Raw genomic sequence first — 19,804 nt, 5'->3', positions numbered from 1 at the left:
GAGAATGTTTTTAAGCTAATGGGCAAAGTTCTTACCAATTTTTACTTTCAAGGGCTCATAGTCAAAAATGGCAACTCCAGTAGTTTCACTCCCAGTTCCTGAAGTAGTTGGGACTTGAACAAAATAATATTAATATTAATAAAGCATCTAAATAAAGGTCTGTGGAGATACTTAATTCAGCCTTAGGAAATAAGGAACAAAGAGAAGGAAGCTTTGCTGCCCCTGTTGCTTGTCTGATGTGTATATCTCTATTCACACGCATGCATGTGTGTGCCTGCATTAGCAGGCATGTACAACAGCACAATGCCCAGGCCAGCATTAACATGCATAATGTGCATGTCTGTGTTAACATGCATGTGTGTAACATGAATGTGCATGTCAGTATGCATGTGATGCCTGTATATGTGTTAACATGTATGGATGGTGTTCATGTCAGTATTAACCACATGTAGGTTTAACACGCATGTATGATGTCTTTTTCTGTATTAACAGGGTGGAGTTCTGGGCACCTCAAGCTTCTCTAGCACCAGAGCTGAAGCAGCTGTGGTTGGATATTCAAATGCAGGCTGCTGGGTAACTCCAGGAAGAAAACTTGCATTTGCCTCTCTAAAAGATGTCTTTATTCCGTCTTGGCAGCTAGCACAGTAATGCTCTGCCTTTGCTGGGCTTGGCCCTGTAGTTCTGTCAAGTTTCTAAACTTTACTAATCACCCCTCTGTGTGATGCCGACACAGTTTCACCAGAGGGTTCCATTTGCCAGACATCAATTATGCTGCTCCCTGCTGATTGCTCATTCCCATCAAAGCAGTTCATCTGCCACCACCTCACTCCTATCCCCTCAGAGGCCTGTTAACAATGGGGACAGAAGAGAAAAGACAAGACTTTAAACTGGTATTTTCCAGTGACTGGTTAGTGCATTTTAGCTATAAAACTTTAAACAGTAATATGCTAACAGTTAGAAAATGAAAGGGAATTAAAAGCAGAAAGCTGCTAAGGTCTGTGTGAAACAGACAAGCTATTCTGATTTGCATTTGCATGTCTGTGCCCCTTGCAGCCACAGAGCAGATGTCTCCCAGAGCTATGTGGCCACGCTGGCCACATGTCCCAGGGCAGAGACAAAGCCTCAGGTCAGCCGAAGAGCCATTATGTAAAGGAAAGGGTTGAGTCAACACCAGAAAAATAATAGTGAATGTTCCACTTAAACTCCACACTGACTGGCAAAATGGGACAAAACAGAGTGGGGCTTAGAATACAAATGTACCTATAGGGGATCTAATGATATGTAAACGATGGCCTTCCCTCCTCCTTCGCACAGTGACTTCATAGCTTAAATCTGCAAACTTTCCTACCACTGGCCCAAACTGTTTCCATTTGTGCAATAATGAAGATCAACATTGTAAACATAAATGAATTGCTCTATTTTGATCTCTAAACAAGGTACTACACTGAAATGAAGAAATCAGAAAGCTTTAGAAACACATACCCTAGAATTCCTGGCTTGCATTTTTCCTAAGGCCTTTTGCCAATTGCAAAACAAAACAAATGAAGAAACAAGCAAATGAACGGTCTTTACCTGCAATCAGAGGCTTAAGAGGCACAGAAACAGGCTTTCCCTTCCCAATGGGGGCACTGACGTAATCTAGGAAATCAGAGTGAGGGTTGGATGCATACAGATTAGCGGCTTTACAGGTATCCATGGTAGAGCCACCACCCACAGCAACATAGGCATCAAAAGCTCCCTTTTTGGCAAACTCAATAGCTTCCATAAAGCTGTGAGAAAGGAAAGGAAAAGCCATTATGTAATATTTTTCAGAAATAAACTGACATGTCACTAAGTAATTTTTGCAGCAAGTTTCAAACAACAGTGATATGTGTGGGGTTCCACTTAAAGTAAATAAAAACGACAATAAAAAAATACCTTCTATCCGTTGGTTCCACCCTCACATCATCATAAACCTTAAAGTTTATACCATTCTTCACCAGGGAATCCATAACTATTTGTACAGGAGGGAGCTGGGAGAGGTTCTTGTCTGTCATCATACAAACATTTTTAGCACCCATGTTTTGCAGGTCCTACAACAACAAAAATAACTTATAAGTTAGGTCTGATTACACTAGAAATGTAATAGATACTTCTGGCCAACTTAACATTAAACTTTTTTTTAAAACAAAGACTCAATTGTTGTCCATTTGCATTTGTTTTAAAAGATAATGTAACTTCTACAGTAAACTCGAAAAATCTTAAATACTTGCCATTCCCACTTCCTTTGTAACTCCTGCTCCATATCTAATGTTTGAAACAGCCATCTGAAAAAAAAAAAAGATTTTGGTGATGGCTGTATGAGAGATTAATCACTTTATTTCTAAAGCCTGAAATATGTCCTCATTGCCTGGAGAATAAAGTATATGTCCCATAGCATGGCCTTCCTGTTCACTCCGTCTGGCCTCAGACTCACCCTACTTCTTTAAGCAAACCTTAGCTCTAGCCACACTGAAATTACTTATCTTTTTCCAGACACATCATAAACTCTCAATTCTTTCCTCAGCTTGAAATGCCTGTCTTTCTTTGTCTCCATAACTAAATTACCTCTCAAATTTCTTATTTTTCAATTTAAGTGTTGTTAATTCCTCATATATTTTCACCTCTTCATTCATTCATCCAAGCATTCACCACCCAACCATTCATCTATCCAACTACCCTTGCATGCATGCACACATCCATCCATCCAATTGTCCACCTGTTTTTCTACCCACCCAATGCTACCGAGTGCCTGCTATGCTCCAGGTTCTGTGCTAGGCTCTGGTTGTACAACTATGAACAAGAGAAAGTCTCATAAAGTTTACAGCTGAGAGAAGAGCTTTTATACCAATGGATGAATAGTCACTACTGGCCCAAAGATGTGTTTTGTTTGATCCACAGTATGTTTAGATTTCTTCTTTATTGAGTTGGCTCATAACTCTTAAAAATTGGCGTAAAAATATCCAATGTTACTGTGTGATCTCTCTGGAATAATGGCGCACGGGCCTGCATTCCCATGTGGCAGCGATCATGTGGGGGCTGAGGGGAGGACATAGTCTTCAGAAGGGCCTGCGTGCTCAGTGCATTCAGCACTGTCCTCACCCAGCCTGTTCGTGGGCTGGCTGGCTGTCCGCCCCTGGTGACATTTAATTTACAAGTCCTGAACTAGGAGAAGACATGGATTTAAACAAATAATTATGTGATTACAGTGTGATAAAGATTCATCAGAATGAGCTATTTCTTTATTCTAGTGTCAAAAGGTTATTTGATGCAATCTTTGGGGGTTGTTATACTTACAAAACTAAAGAAGCTTTAACATACAATATATATAAACTGGAAAGTTTGTAGAACTGGGAATTTGTCCTATTTTAATGGCTGTACAGAAGATGGTATTCTAGTCACTACTCATTTATCAGAAAATTTATATTCCATTATCCTAACAAGGTGTTTTGCTAAATAGGGCCTGATCAAATATTGAGATTAAAGGACACCAATTAATAGCAGACTTCAAATGAGATAATAATGCATAAGCAAAATACTCTAGTTGTATTTTTTAGATCATTCATAAAAGAAAGAATGGCTGATAAATTTACCTCAAAGGCATAATCTGTTGTTTTTCCAGAAGGTGAAATCCCAGGAGCTGGAAATGTAAAACTTAGTATCAGAGTAGGCCTCAAAAACAAAGCAAAATATCATTGTTTGATAGTAAATTAGTATTCTAGCAGTGAACATAAGCATTTCCCTTGTAGCCTTGCCTGAACTATATTTTCATTGTTGCATATCAAATTAAAATTAAAACCCATATTCCAAGAAAATGCAATGCTAACTTGATTTGATTGTGTGAAAATAAAGTTACTTAAAATATCTTCCCCATTGAAATTAAAATACACTTTTGAAAATATAATGTATAAAAACCTTTTAGAAAAAGATATCTTCTAGGCTCTAGAGTTGGGTTATTGTTAGAGAAAAATTATTAACAGATTCATTAATTAGAATCTTGCTCATACTTCTTATAGCAACTGTGATCATTTGTTTCAATTAATAACTTTTCCATGGAGGTTACATGTCACAGTGAGATATTTCTATTTCTCAAGCTTATAAATATAAAAATTTTAGTTTTCTTTCTGAAATGTAATTACAAATTTTTGTAAATTGATACTTCTTTGCAATGGCTGTAGGTAGGGCAAAACGATTTTCTGCCATATTGGAACAACAAGAGGGCCCCACTAAATGTCCTTGTTTTTATCTACTTACTTTTAAATCAGTCCTGGTTAGTCTAATCTATTACTCTAGTGACTCAAGTTTAGGAAATGACATAAATTGGACACTATTAAATTGTGAAGTTAACTTTCTCTAAATTACTAATGTTATTCACCCAAATAGGAAATTCCCCATTCTTTCTTAAAATCCAGTAAAAGTTGGAGAAAATCAGCTGAAGACAAAGTTCTGCACAGGTTCACAAGGGCCGGAAAACCTTCTGTTCGGTGGAAGGCCGTTAATAAATGGGAGGGCCCTTGGCTTGTCCTGCAGTGTGAGTCACTCCACCAGCCGCAAAACACTCAGTTTTTCTATTTCTGTTCTACTCCCAATGGGCCTCCCTGGGGGTTTCTGCTTAGGGTCCTTTTGGCCAGCCCCCTTACTTTTTATCCCTCTCCTTGCCTTGCTGTTTATATTTGACCTTTCCTTCCAAGAGGTGAAATCAGCATTTGTGTCAGTAATTCATGTGACATTCTGATGACTTGCTGAAGCTGCAATGAGCTTCCTGCTGGTCTGTGGACAATGGAGTGGGTAAGGATTAAGACGTTTGTGGGAAATGAAAACTTGTCATTATTTTTAATTATTAAGAAATAGAATAATATTCTATTTTAATTTTATTTTTAATAGAATATTATTTTTAAAATTAATGCACAAAGTTTTTCATTCTAGGAACCACCTTGCTCTTTAGCTTCTTTCTTTTTTCAGATGTATTAGAACCTTCAAAAGATTTCATCTTTATTAATTGTTTGATAACTCAGACAATCCTAAGAGTCTCTCCATGGCATCCTTTTTAGCTTTGCAATAATTCTATTTAAAACAGAAAAACATTATAAATATCATTAAACATATATTAGAGCCAAACACACAATCAGCAGCATACATTCAGCTAACTTTGTGTAATTAGAACTACATATTACCAGTTTCTAATGAGAAGGCAACCATTTTCATCAGCCTGCTTATATCCCTGGATTTGCTTGCTTCACCCTTTGCCCAAATGTATTGGAGTGCCAGCTGTGGAAGCATAAATTGTGGCCAGTTTAAAAGCACAAAATGTATTATTACCTTGGGAGTAAGTATGCGAATGAGTTGGGCACTGGCATCTAGGGAGAAGGGGGGAAAAAAAAACAAAGGAAAAACTGTGAAGTGAAACTAGAAAATCCAAAGATAAGACAAAGTAACTTGCTCTGCAGTCTTACTATGCTAGCAAAATAGCAGCTTTTGGCAAAGATTGAACATATAAAAAAATCAGAAATCACCATGGACAAAAAAAGTGGCTGTTGTAAGCTCTTTCTTTAATTAATTATTCAAGTAGTACTTAATAAATACCCACGGGTAGCTGAAATAAGGACTCTGGGGACACAGACAAGTTTAAGTTGGAGTCCCTGGTCTCAGCTCTTACCCGTTAGAAGCTTTGGCCAAACTGACCCAAGGTTAACTACTTGCATACCTCCTGTTCCCCACCTGTGTTTTCCCATTGTCCTCAGGTGTTTAATTTTTTTTCATACAGGTTCTGGGCCTCATCTACTGGCCTTCCTGAGACCACCTCCTGACTCCACCTTGTCCTTCCTCTGCCAAGATTCAGGGATCAGCGACCACCTCCCAGACCCCTGTGCTTGTCAGCTTTCGCCTGAATTGCGCTCACACCTGCTCCTCTACCCTTGCCTTCCGTATCCCTTCCCTGTCCTGGTAGCCTCCTTGTTCGTGGGCAGTCCTCTTTCTGGCTTCCTTTTGAACTGCTTATTATGTTTGAGTGTTGAGAAAGGGTTTTGTTTATATTTATTGCCCAGAGGACTTTGTCATAGCGGGGTTCCTATAGATACGTGAGTGTATAAATTTACATTCAAATTTGTAATGAAAACATCTGAATAGGAAGGAGAAAGAAAGGGTTGAATTCAGTGGTAGTCAAGATCTCAAAAACTGAAAGCCAAAACCGCAGGGGAAGCCAGTGTGAGCGCAAGCGTGAATCACGGCTGCCATCTCGTGGGCATAGTTGAGCACGCCAGGTGCTACAGGTTTCCCAGGAGCATCCCCGCCGGTCTGACCCAGCTGCAGGCTCCCCCAGGAGAGATGAAAGTAGGCAAGGCCCAGGTGTTTCTTCTTCACAGGAGGGCTTATTGTCCCCCAAGGACAAGAAAAGAGGTGCAAAGGGGGGGGGGGATGACACGCAAAGCTTTCCAATGCTACTCACCCTCCTCTTTTTATTTTATATTTTTCAGGCTCTGAGGCTACCTCAACTCACTATTTCTACTCCTCATTTGTGCTTTGAATCCCCATCTCCTCTTGCCTTATCAGGACCTCCGTCTGTCCTGTATTTACTAGTTCTCCCCCTTACTTGATCTTGTATCACGTTTAAGATTTTCATGCTTAGAACTCTCAACCTCATGTCGCTTCCAGCTTGCTCCTTCTCTGGTGCTGTGCTCCTGACCTACATCAGCTGGCCCCATTTCCTTGCCTCCCATACATTCGTTGGCCCCCTAAAATCGGCTGCTGTCTTCACAAGCCCAACTTTGCTAATGTAATAGTCACTCCTCAGATCTCCTCCCAGCACCTTGCTCTCATAGCACTGGACACTGTGGGCCACCCCTCCTTGGGTGGCTGAAATGCTCTTGGTTGCTAGGGCTCCCTGCTCACCTGCAATTATTCTCCTTGTGGCTTCTTTTCCACTCTGCCCACTGCTTAAATGTTGGCTTCTATCTTGGGCTCACCCCTCACACCTTTGCAACCAACCATGCATCAAGGCCCCCAGTATTTCTCTACCCAAATCCACCCACTACTCTGGGGCCCTCTACCACTCTCTGGTTCCCATGTCATCTCTCATCTGGCTTTCTATGAAGTTCCTAACATGCTTCTCTTCACTCCACCTTTGCCACACTGTGGCCAGAGGTACATTGCCAATGATGTCACTCCCTTGTTTAAAAGTACTTTGATGGTTCGTCGTGGCTCTTGGGATAAAGTTCAGATGAACCCCTGCTAACCTCTCCAGCCTGGCTCCTCATCACCCTCCATCTCTGGGGCTGAGCTCTTGAAAAATAAACTTGGTTCTTTCAATCAACCACACATGCTCTTGTCTCCAGAACTTTGTTCTTCTTATTTCCTCTGCCTGGAACTTACTTTCCCCCCTCCTCCAGGTAACTAGTGTTCTTTTTCGTTGCCAGTTCTGATGTCAGTTCCCCTGGGGATTCTTCCCTAAGGCCTGGGGGCCAGGGAAGGCAGCCTCTCTCTGTGATCCCTGCACTTCCCTTCCCATTAAAACTGTTACCACACTGTGCCCCTTTTCTGTTTCCATTTGCCTTGAGAATGTAAATTTTGTGATAACAAGGCAAGAGCTAACCTTTTCCACAACTTTATCTGCAGTGGTTAGCGTAGTGCCGGGCACAAAGTATGCCCTTTATACCGAATAAATGAGTAATGAATGAAGACATTCTAAATTTTCTGACCTTCTCTGTTTTCCTGGTGTGCAAAGACACAGAACCTTCCCTGGGGAAGGGAGAATAGACTATGGTCTCCCCCACATTCTTAGAATGGACTGAAGCTACTGATGAGCTTCTTGGCTCCTAGGAGAAGTAAAGGAAACCCCAGTTAGAGCAAGCCCCACACCCACCCCCTCCTCCTCTGGCCCAACCACCTGGCTTCCTTCCGTGTATCACTAATAAACCGGCCATGCTTTTAGCAAACGCCTGTCCCTTACCTGTGTACTATGTCTCAGCCCCACTCAAGGGCATTACTAGTTGTTCCTCCTTCTTTCTCCTCCTCATCAAAAATTTCCCTCCTAATAGACCTTTTCCTATATTGTATTAGAAAGCAAACAGCTTTCAGCAGCTGTGAAACAGGAAACACCAGCTGGGCAGAGGACCTCAGGTCTCCTGGTCCTCCTAGCCCTTCACCCTCCAGAAAGGCCCTCAGTAAAATGGATTTATCTCCCCACCCCACAAAGCAAACAATAACCTTCTCTCGTTCCTCTTCCCTCTCCTGATGCTGCCCCACCTCTCTCCTTCCCTTTAGCTGACTGTACCTCCTCTCTCCAATTTCTTTCTCCTATCAGCCCTGGAACCTTTTCCAATTGGCCTTCACCCCATGATTCCACTGACAAGGTCACTAAAACCCTCACCTTGCTAATACATGACTCACTTCTCAGTTCAGTTCTCACCTTACCAGACCTGTCAACAACATCCTCTTATCCATTACCTCCTTCCTGGAAACACTTTCTTCCTCTGGCTTCCAGGACACCATTCTCTGGTTTTCTCCCTCCCACACTGGCTGCTTGCTCCTTGACCAACTGCTCTTCATGCTCTTGAGTCTGAATACTGGAGGGTCCTAGGGTGCTACCCATGGACACTTCTCTTTCCACACTCACTCCCTGAGTAACCTTACCTGGTCTCATGGCCGTGAATACCTTCTATGCTGATGACTTCCACATTTATCTTCTAGTTTAGACCTCTCACCTGAGTTCCAGATTCAACTGCACTTGAATATCTATCAGGCATCTCTGTTTCCCTGCCTACGACTCAGCTCCTGGTGTTCCCTCAAAGCCTCATCCCTCCAGTTTAATGGCAAATTCATCTTTCCAGTTGTTTAGGTAAAAAATATTGGGGTCTTCCTTGGCCACCCACCTGGTCCCCAATGTCTTTGACCTTGTCTCCCCCTCATGCGCTCTGCTCCAGGCACCATGTTCTGAAACCACACTGGGCACACTCCACCTCTAGGCACCTTCCCAGACAGCCACACGGTTTACTCCCTCCCTCCACTGGTCTTTCTGCAACAGTTAATTCTCAGTGAGTGTGGTCAGCTGAGCCCCTGAAGGTATCTGGGGTCCCAATCCCTGGTATCTGTGAATATTACGTTATAAAGCACATTTGCTGGTGTGGTTAAATTAAGGATTATGAGATGGAGAGATTATCCTGGATTATCTGGCTGGGCCCTAAATGTAATCACAAGCATCCTCATAGGGGAGCCAGAGGGAGATGGGACACAGCAGGCAATGTGACTACTGAAGCAAGATTCTACATTGCTGACTGTGAAGCTGGAGAAAGTGGCCACAAGCAGAGGAACTGAAGGAGCACAGCTCTAGAAGCTGGATAGAGCAAGGCAAATGGGTTCTCCCCTAGAGCCTCTGAAGGGAGTGTGGCCTTCATTTTGGCCTGGTAAAACTGATTTTAGACTTCCCAAACTTCAGAACTGTTAAGAGAATAAATGTGTGTTGTTTTCAGCCACCATGTTCACAATTATCTGTGACAGCAGTAATATGAAATAATGAGGTCTTCCCTGACCATCTTTTCTAAAATTGCATCCCTTCCTCCAACATCCAATCTTCCTTCACTTTATCTTGTTCATCAACATCTAATTTACTCTAAACTTACTAGTTTATTGTTTGCTCCACCTGCCCCATGCACACAATTAAGTGCCAGGGATGTTGGGTTATTTTGTTCCTGGTGCACCCCAGCCCAGAGGATGAGAACTCTGTAACTCTGCAGTTATTGTGATGTCTTTCCCTCCTGGGCTTTCTCCCATCTCCTTTGGCCAGGACTTCAGTCCTTCAATGCTGGTTCCTTTTCCTCCATTCAAAATGCAAATTATTTGCAAATCCTGATGTCTAAGGAGGCCAGCAGGTGATGTAAATAAGAGGCCAGAGCACGTCAGAGCAGCTGCTGTATGGAGAGAGCAGTGGGCTGTGCTGGGTCTCTCAGGAAGCTGGAGTGCTGCCCTGTCCAAAGACGGTGGCCACCACCTCGGCCCCTGCAGACTTCCTCCAGATGTGGGCCCCATCATGCCATTTCCCAATTTTCCAAGATTTTTATTTGAAAAGTCCCACTTTTAAATGCTTACCTTGTAAAAAAAATGTGTAGGACAAACAAAACACCATTTTACTACTCAGGCTGTAACAGTGCTGCTCCCTAGGACTTCATTCTCGGCCCTTTGCCTCTATGCCGAGTTTGCCAGGGCCTTTGCTGCCACACTCATGGTGCGCTCTCAACCTGAACTCCAGAACAATCTATTCAATTCCCAGCTGGGGGTCTTTATCTGGATATACCCGAGTCATGTCCAACTCAAAATGCCCAGGACTTGTAAGTCATCACCTTCCTCCTAAAGCGAACTCTTATAGTCCTGACTTTGGTAAATGTCCCCAATATTTACCTGATGCTCCAGGCAGACACCTCAATTTCTCCCGATCTCACTAAAACTGTACAAAATCTTGCTGATTCTAACCAATCCCTCAATATTTCTCACATCTACCTCTTGTACTGACTGGTTCTCTTTGGTGTCTGAAGCCATCACCTTTGAGCTGGAGCACTCTACAACTACCTCTAGTATTTCTTCTCCACTGCCACCAGAAAGCTCTAACCTAATTCTAATTATGCCACACACCTTTCTCATGCAACCATTCTAAAAACACCTATATGACACTTCCACGGGATAGAAATGGTGTTGCTTGGTGAAAAGGTCTATGATGACACAAGTTTAGAATGAAGAGTTTAAATACAACTGACCATTTGTTCCCCTTGCACGACTTCTCAGAGCCCTTCCTGTGCTCACATGCATCCTGACTCTCCAAGAGAGCTATGCAGCAGTGAGCAGTTAGTTTCCCAAATCTATTTGGCTACTGAATTCTTTTTTTCATGGGGCATTTCAACATATTAGTGTTTCACAGTAAGAATTATTGCTTCCACAATTTTCCATTAACCACACGGCACAATTCAAACTCCTTAGATGAGAACAAGAACTGTGAAACCAGAATATATGAGTTCGTATTACAGCTGTGCCATTTGCTTAGCTATGTGACACTGGACAAATTCTTTTTCTCCATGCCTTTATTTCTTCACCTGTAATGAGGATACAATACAGTATTGCAGAAGATTGTTGTAAGGATTACAGTTACTATTAATAATAGCATGTGTAAAGTGTGTAGGACAGTGCCTGGCATATGGTAAGTGCTCAGTAAGTTCTATTTTCTATTCATGGTCTTTCACCATCTGTCTTCTCCTATGAAGAGGCTGGAGGGTGCTGACTTTCTATTTCTCTTGCCTCTTGTGCTTCCCTTCCCTTGGCTTGAAATTTCTCTCTAGTGCCCCCTAGCCCCTCATTTTTCTCCACCCATTTGTTCGAATTTTTCCAGACCCAATATTGCACTGGCACATCCAACAAGAATTTTATCAGGCAGCTGCTTACGTACCTTGCATTTTTGTCTTAACAGAAGAGGAGTCACACACGTCATAACATTTTACCATTCCTGCTGTAACAGTGCTGCGCATGCAAGTGAAGCTTCGGGTGACTCCTCAGCTTCATCTTTCTCTTCTACACCCTCTGTCCGCTGCATTCTGCCCAGACCCGTTTTACAAACCCTAACCCCTCAACCCTATATCCTACTAGACTTTAGAGTGCTCCAGTGTCTTTCATCTTTGTATCCCCAGCTCCTAGAATAGTTTTTGGCACGTTACCAATAGTATGTTGGTAACATGCACCCAATATAAAAGCATTGATTGGATACACGAATTTGTCTTGGTCACTGTGCCAAGCCATGAGGCGTCTGATATGACGTGGGGCCAGGCAGTGTCCTCTCCGGGCCTGTTTCCTTAACTGCATATAGAACGGGGTAAAAACCTGCTTCACTGCGCAGTGCATGATTGCGTGGAACTGTCTCGCCCAGTGCAAAGTGGCCATGCACTGCGGTAGCCCCTTCCTCAAGTTTATGAAAGTAACCCAAGGGAGAATGCGCGGGGCTCAGGCGCATCACACCCAGAGGGGCTGCGTGGGCACGATGGCACTCTCGGGTCCCCTGCCCGCCCACCAGGCCCCGCACTCACGCCGCACGCTGCAGTTGCCTCAGCAAGTGCGCGACCCGGGAGCGGGAGGCAGCGGCCATGACTGCGTGGTTGTCTCCCTGTGGCCCCGCCCCCAATCCCCAGACTGGCCAATTCCTGCAGCGCCTGCCTCCTCCCGCCCACTGGGCCGGGACTGCCCACCAGCCTCAGCCCTGGGGCTCGGGACCACTTTCCTACCAGCCAATACTTCAACCGTCTCAGCAGCTGTCTCCCCATCCATCTTTGAAATTGCTGTAAAAGTAACTGCTCGGTGGGGTCTCGAATACTTCTAATTCACACGAGGGGAACGAGAAAAGCAAGATCCTTCTTTTCCAACTAATTTCTTTAAAATGCGATTCTGACTTCTTAAAGTACTTTCAGAAAAAAGAAAGACACTACTTAAACTGTTTTAGCAAAGAAGAACCCTGCAAAAAGCCCAAGGGTCCCTTTTTTACAGGGCCTGTGTTGTGTTCAACTGCCAAATCATGCAAGTGTAAACACAAACATGGCCCCTCACCACCACCAAGTTGAAATTTTTAAAGTTAAATGTTAAATGCTCTGTGAATGGTGTGGCTTTTTGATGTTGTTCAGGATTTTCTATTAAATCGTTTCATGAGCGCTTAAAACTTTCCATGATTAACCTATACTCTCTGAGAGGGCACAGCAGCCCCAAGTGCATCCATGTCCAAGTGGAATAGCTGATCAATGATCAACTTGGCAAAGTTCAACTTTAACTTAGAAAGTATCCAATGTAATGATTGAGCATGTATCTTAAGTATCCTGTAAGAAATCAGTATTTTTTTCATAAGAATTTCCAAAAGTAACCTTATAAAAATGAGAACAGTTAAAAAAGTGAATTTCCCATTTTAATTTCCTATCAACTGTCAGACCAAAATGCAGAGTAGAGTGACTCTTAGCTTGGTAATAGCAGCAAACCCCGCCCTGGATTCTAGATCTACTATGAATCTTTTTAAGGAGATATTTAGATTTACGAGGATAAATTACTGAGATCAAGTAGGAAAAAGAGACCCAGAATAGCTATAACCATTTTACCACCCAAACAAACCAGCGCAGGTCAATTTGACAAAATAATCTAAAGATAATAAGATAATATTCCAATTAAGAAATCTGTAGGTTTTCTGTCTTCCCAAAACAGACTCTACTTGAAACTAAATAAACTGGGAGCATAAATGTTGAAAGATTTGAGTATTTTCTGGATTAAGGATGATTATTACCATTATTTAGGCTCAAATTTATCATCCATGACAAATCAATGTTTTCAGTGCTCAAAAGCAGGAAATCTTTTTTCAGAAACACCAGTTATACTACACCTTCTATATTATATCTAATACTAAAAGAAGTATGATTTCTTACAGTGGTATCACTGAAATAATCACAATTTAGTTGCTTTGTGTTTTTTACAAAGTAAACAAAAATTATCTGTACAGATATCCAGGTCACTGACTTTACTTAAAATTTCTACCAATAGCCAAAGAGTTAAAAGCAATATTAGCTACAGACACACTTTTATTAAATAACTTCACAATTACTTTTAAGGCCAGTTCTAAAAATGTGATCTTCTGTGCCCTACCTTTGATAAATACACAAGCTTGTTATAAAAATAACGCCTAATAATTCTCCCTCACACCACATCCAAAGTTTAAAAAAAAAAAAAAGAGAGAAAAGATGGCTGTTTGACCAAATTCTTATGTCCTCAAATACATCCTTTAAATTTCCAGCCAAAGGCCTGGAGTTGTTGGAAAAAAAACACAAAAAACATTAATCTGTAAAGTCCAACATTTACATTCTTCTTGAGGGGAGAGCATGTCTTTCCCTACAACCTCAAGTTCAATGAACCTCAAGTTCTTTTATCCCCCCTACAGGACTTGGACCTCAACATTTAGAATAGTTCTTAGTTTACAGGCAGGCGGGTGGAAGGATGAACTTTACTTCCTCTTCTTTCCTCCTTGGCGTTGCCCTCCTTTCCTCTTGCTACCCAAGCCAGGTGGCCCGGAATTCATCTTACCTCCCAAACCTCCTTTACTCTTCCCCCCCTGGCTAGGTGGACCCCCTTTCCTCTTGCCTCCAGGACCCTGCCGGCCCCCCTTTCTCTTGCCCTTTTGGCCCATTTTCCTCCTCTTGGCAGCCTCTTCCTGGTCCTCCTCCCTCATCTGCTTATTGGTGGCCCTTGTCACGTCCAGCTGAGGCTTTTTGCTGTTCATGACTCGTAGCATCTCCAATTGGCTCTTCTTCTCTGCTGCAAAGTCCCCAAAAAGGGGCTGAAACTTTCTCTTCTTGCCGGAGCCCCGGGGTGCCTTCTCCTTCGGCAGACGCTCCTGGAAGCGCCCCACAGAAGCAGTGGAGACCTTTGCCACTTGCAAGGCGCGGCCCAGCTCCTCCTTACTCTGGTGTCCGGTAGGGTGCAAACCGGCCGAACTGGGCAGCTGCATCTTGTGCGCGCGGGCTAAGTTACGCAGCCGGTTCAGCTCGTTCTTGGCCACCCGTTCCTTTTTAGCCTGGGTGCGCTTGGCGAACTGGTCCTCCAAGGGGTCGGCATTGCCAGGCACTTCGATCAGCCACTCCTTGGTGTCGTCGCGGGCGCGCTGGTATCCCCAGCGGCGCCGCCACTGGCCACTCACCTCGTCCCATACCAAATTGGTCTTCTTCTTGGGACGGATGCCCTTAAGTCGCGCGAACTGCTGCCAGCGTGTCAGCGGCCGCGGCCGGGGAACTGGCTTTTCCCGCGGCAGGCGAGTGATGGGTTCCGGCAGCTGCGCCACCACCGCCTCCTCCACGCGCTCCGTCGGCAGCTGCCACAGCTGATTGATGAGCAGCTGCGTGTTGTCCCGCGCCAAAGCCTTCAGCTCAGCCTCCGGCGTGGGTCCCCCGCGCCGCAGGCCCGTGGGGGGGTTCCGGTCGGAAGCCAGCAGGTTACCCAGGTCGAACTCCAGTTCCAGCTCCTTGTGCACCGTGATGAGCCGTAGCTTCTCGGCTTCGTCCTGCTCCGCCTTTGCCAGCAGTTCCTCCACACTCTGGCCCTCCATGGCTCCGGGGCTCGACTAACTCCGGGAAGACAGTTCAAATTACTTGCCCGCCAGTACCGGCACAAACTGGGGAAACACAACCACGTGCGAACGTCCGTAGGCGCGCCCCGGAAAAGAAAACTTTACTTCCGGAGCAACCGGAATTGGTTCATAACTCGAGCAACTGGAGAAGAGGCCGGCAGAGGGCGCTGTTGGAGAGCAGATGGTATTCGAAGCGGTCCTTTTGGCTCCAGTTGGGGTGGAGGTGGAACTGGCGCGAGGAGCCCCATCTACAAATTGCAGACTCTAAATGGGACTGCGTCTCTCAGGAGGCGGCGGCGCAGGTGGGCGGCGCAAGTTCCTGGGGCTAAGTGTTGCGGGATTCCGGAGCGACTCTGTCACAAAGTGAAAATGTGTTCTCAAGATGTTTAGCCAGTCAGCCCTTTTTGGGACTGGACAAATTATATTTCACCAGAACACTGACCCGTGCATGGCGGGGGGGGGGGGGGGGGGGGGGGGGCGGGGGGCGGATCCTGGTTGTGGCCCAAGAAAGACTCTTTCCACAGAAAACGTGAAGCTAAGTGTGAGAGACTCGGTTTGCTTTGGGAGCAAGCAGGGCTTACAGACCGCCTTGAGTGGCGTGCGCCCACCGCAGCTTGCTGAGCGCTCGTAGGCTGGAGTCCTGGTTGCCTCCTTTTTTGACTGGTTGCAAAAGAGCGACCGGTCCTGCAGTTAGACTGCCTGGATTCCAGTCCTAACTGTGCCACTGTTTGACCTTCAGCTTTAACTTACTTGGGCTTATTTTAAAACCCATAACCTTCCAGGGTTGATATAAAGATAGATGAACTAAAATGTCCCCAAGGCAGTTTAGATTAGAGTCTGGAACTTGTGTTACTCACCAGGTATTAGTTAATCTTCGTAAAAGTTGCAGGAGCTAGGCTGAAGAGGCAGTCTTACACGATGACTTAAACACCAGGTTCTTGAGTCAGACTACTTAGAAACAGATCCAGGTGTACTGTACCTACCTTGGGCAGGTTGTTTAACGTAAGTCCTATTTATAAGGTGATAAATATGATACAGTGTATGGTACATGGTAAGCGCTCAGTAAGTCTTAGTTGTTGTTATTCACCATGTTACTCTGATGACAAAGGAAGGCTCAGAGAGGTAAAGTGACTTGTCTAATGTTACATAACTAGGAAATCCGGGAGCAGGAGGAAGCTTACTCACAGCTTTACCACTACTTCTATATTCTCTGTAAAATGTCTTCTAGGCTCTTAAGACTTTACAAGTATGGTCTCTGGACCAGCGTCAATAGCCCCAGCTGGGAGTTTGTTAGAAATGCAAAATTTCTGGCCTCACCCCAGACGTAATACTTCAGAACCTTCATTTTAGCAAGATCTCTAGATGATGAGTATGTCCAGTCAAGTTGGGGAGTCACAGCTACCTGTGGGGTGAAGAGGTTTTGTTTTCCTTTAAAAGGTGTTTGGGAGTAATAAGAGGGGGTTATGCTGGAAAATTAACATATGGAAATGGACATAATAGCCATTAGGAAATAGACTCAGTTAAGTTTCTGCTACAGAAAGCTTTAGATACAGCCACATCTGTCACACCTGTCTTCTGAGTTTGGTCTCCTTTTGAGCTCACTATCTTTCTTCAGTTATCTTTTGTTCATTCACTCATAAAATATTTACTGAACACATTTTATACTTCAGGCATTGTATTAGAATCTTCTTTCGACCTCTTTTCTAAAAGCATTTTAGGATTTGTCAGGGTTTTTCTGAGCCTTTCTACCTGAACACTCAGCACCAGATCTTTAATACCAGTCATCCTCTGGGCCAAGTCTTGGTCAATGGCCATATTAGGTAATAGATTTTAACCTTAAAGCTTTTGGGATTTACTGTAGGAGAGAGTTAAGGACACTGGCAGCTACTCTGGAATTGGCTTAGCTTCTGATTCATACATACATTTAACAAAGATATGAATGCCTTCCATGTTCCAGACAATAGATGCAAAGATAATCGAGACCTTATGGAACAGTGGAGAAGAAAGAAAGGTAAAGAGAAATTTACCATATGGCATGATTGGGCGTTTAATAGAAGTACAACTATCTAGGATTCATCTCTATCAACCTGTGTTGGGGATGTGGGGGGCGGGGGGAGAAGAGAGATATCAACAGGTGCTGGGTAGCATGCATTCTCACTGGTTGAAATGGTATTTGGTTTGAATCATACAAGTCAACTCTTAATTGAATTCTAGTTATTTTGTGCTCAATGGTTTTTTAGTCCAAGTGGATTTTAATTTCCATGATGACCAGAGACTTATTTTTACTTCTACTTTGTTGAGCATAGTGCTGAATGCAAAATAGGTATGAAATACATGATGTTTGAAAGAATGAGCCTCGTAAACAGACCTTTCTTTTTTTTAAATTTTAATCATTGTTCAAGTACAGTTTTCTCCCTTTTACTCCCATTCCAGCCCACCCACTCAACCCTCCCATAGACCTTTCTTTTTTAAAAATATTCTATTGATTATGCTATTACAGTTGTCCCAATATTTTCCCCTTGGCACCCCTCTACCCAGCATCTTCCAGTCCTTCAGGCAATCCCTATACCTTTGTTCATGTCCATGGGTCATGTGTATAAGTTCTTTGGCTACTCCATTTCCTATACTGTACTTTATATCCCCATGGCTATTCTGTAACTTCCTATTTGTCCTCCTTAATACCCTCACCTCTTCACCCATTCCCTTACATCCCCCTCCCATCTGGCAACCATCAAAACACTCTCCATATCCATGGAGAGTGTTCTTCCTGTTTGCTTAGTTTGTATTTTAGATTCAATTGTTAATAGATATGTATTTAATGTCATTTTATTGTTCATAGTTTTGATCTTCTTCTTTTTCTTAAATAAGTCCCTTTAATATTTCATATCATAATGGTTTGGTGATGATGAACTCCATTAGTTTTTTCTTGTCTGGGAAGCTCTTTATGTGCCCTTTGATTCTAAATGATAGCTTTGCTGGGTAGAGCAATCTTGGCTGTAGGTCCCCCACTTTTCATGACTTTTGAATATTTCTTGCCAGTCCATTCTATACTGCAAAGTTTCTTTTGAGAAGTCACCTGACAGTCTTATGGGAATTCCCATGTAGGTCACTCACTGCTTTTCTCTTGCTGCTTTTAAGATTCTTTCAATTATCTTTAACCTTTAGCACTTTAGTTATGATATGTCTTGGAGTGGGTCTCTTCAAATCCATCTTGTTTGGAATTCTGTGTTTTCCGGACTTGCATGTCTATTTCCTTCATCAAATTAGGGAAGTTTTCTTTTGTTATTTTTTTCAAATAGATTTCCAATTTATTGCTCTTTCTCTTCTCCTTCTGGTACCCCTATGATGAGAATGTTGGAACTCTTGAAGTTGTCCCAGAGGCTGCTTCCACTATCCTCATTTTCTTGGATTCTTTTTTGTTGTTGTTGTTCTGATTGGTGGTTTTTTGCTTCTTTATGTTCCAGATCAACTTCATCCATTCTACTTTTGTTTCCCTATAAATTGTTCTTTATTTTAATCAGTTATCTTTTATTTCTGTGTGGATCTTTTTTATGCTGTTGAGGTCCTCACTAAGTTCCTTGAACATCCTTATAAGCAGTGTTTTGAACTCTGTATCTGATAGATTGCTTGTCTCATTTTGTTTAGTTGTTTTTCAGGAATTTTTGTCTGTTCTTTCATTTGGGCCATGTTTCTTTGTCTGCTCTTTGTCTGCTCATTCTGGCACTCCTGCTGTGTTTTTTTTCTATGTATTAGGTAGAGCTGCTACATCTCTCTGGCTTGGTAGTGTGGCCTAATGTAGTAGGTGTCCTGTAGGGTCCAGTAGCACAGCCTCCCCTATCACTCAAGCTTAGTAGTTGAGGTGCGCCCTTTGTGTAGGCTGAGTACACTCTCCTCTTGTAGTTGAGACTTGATTGCTGTTGGCAAGTTAATGGGAGGGATTTACCCAGGCCAGTCAGCTACAAGGACTGGCTGTGACCACTGACTACTAATCTCTGCCCTTTGTAGATAATCAGCTGTGCAGAGGCAGGGTGGTGGTGCACTGATATGGTCTCTAGCTGTCCAATGGGTACACCAACTCTGGGGTTTCCCAGGTGGTGCAGGCTAAGATCAGCCCTGACCTGTGTTTTGCCCAGGGCCACTCTGCCTGAGCTATAAAGCACTCTGAGATGGCTGCTACTTGTACTGGGCTTGGGGATACCCAGGAGAAGCCAAGCTGTGAATCTAGGCTGGTTGCTGCTAGTGCTGGGTACTGGGGCTAGGGGCTCACTGAGGTTAGCTGTTGCTTATTTGAGAGAATTTACAAAGTTGTGAAGCATGAGGCAAGGTCAGTCATTCATGTGCCATAAGTTGGGTGGGATGGAGTCTCTGGGGATTTCCAGAGTGGGGTAAACAGTGTTAGCCAGGTTGATGGAAACTCAGGTGTGGCACCAGCCCGCCAGCTCTGTAGGGGGAGGTCTCAGAGTCTGTGACTCTGTAGGGGGAGGGCTCAGAAAAGAGACAATGGCCTTTGCCTGCCCCTCTGTCCCTCAGCTCTTGCTTTAATGCCAGACACTTCAGTTTCTCCCTGTATGCCGCTGGTGCCTTTCAAGCTGCTACCCTGGTACTGAAACTCAGAGAGTGAGTCTAAGTCTGTGTGTGGGTTCTTTGAGAGGAATTTCTTGAGACTCC

The 19,804-nt window shown here is 43.6% G+C and overlaps 2 protein-coding genes across 4 annotated transcripts in view; both read right to left on the bottom strand.

The window, feature by feature from the left end:
• ADHFE1 (alcohol dehydrogenase iron containing 1) overlaps positions 1 to 12,176 on the bottom strand; it is a 34,517-nt gene extending 22,341 nt beyond the window's left edge. Inside the window, exons 1-7 of one of the 3 annotated variants that reach the window (XM_028533910.2) lie at positions 12,075 to 12,176; positions 5,338 to 5,375; positions 3,612 to 3,658; positions 2,253 to 2,306; positions 1,918 to 2,072; positions 1,573 to 1,769; positions 36 to 113 (exon numbers count right to left, since the gene is read on the bottom strand). In XM_028533910.2, coding sequence (XP_028389711.1) covers positions 36 to 113; positions 1,573 to 1,769; positions 1,918 to 2,072; positions 2,253 to 2,306; positions 3,612 to 3,658; positions 5,338 to 5,375; positions 12,075 to 12,133 — 628 coding nt within the window. In that variant the 5' untranslated portion in view covers positions 12,134 to 12,176. Of the gene's footprint in view, positions 1 to 35; positions 114 to 1,572; positions 1,770 to 1,917; positions 2,073 to 2,252; positions 2,307 to 3,611; positions 3,659 to 5,337; positions 5,376 to 5,736; positions 8,191 to 12,074 lie in introns of those variants that run through there. The other 2 variants (XM_036031174.1, XM_036031175.1) reach the window with 2 other exon arrangements.
• Positions 12,177 to 13,522: 1,346 nt separating this feature from the next.
• RRS1 (ribosome biogenesis regulator 1 homolog) lies at positions 13,523 to 15,235 on the bottom strand. The gene has a single exon (XM_028533685.2). The coding sequence runs from the start codon at positions 15,113 to 15,115 to the stop codon at positions 14,018 to 14,020; it is 1,098 nt and encodes a 365-aa protein (XP_028389486.1). The 5' UTR covers positions 15,116 to 15,235; the 3' UTR covers positions 13,523 to 14,017.
• Between the last annotated feature and the right edge of the window lie 4,569 nt (positions 15,236 to 19,804).

Source organism: Phyllostomus discolor, chromosome 7 (genome assembly GCF_004126475.2).
Source record: "Phyllostomus discolor isolate MPI-MPIP mPhyDis1 chromosome 7, mPhyDis1.pri.v3, whole genome shotgun sequence".
Lineage (NCBI taxonomy): Eukaryota > Metazoa > Chordata > Mammalia > Chiroptera > Phyllostomidae > Phyllostomus > Phyllostomus discolor.
Note: the sequence above shows the minus strand (reverse complement) of the source record. Positions and strands in the feature narration are given on the sequence as shown.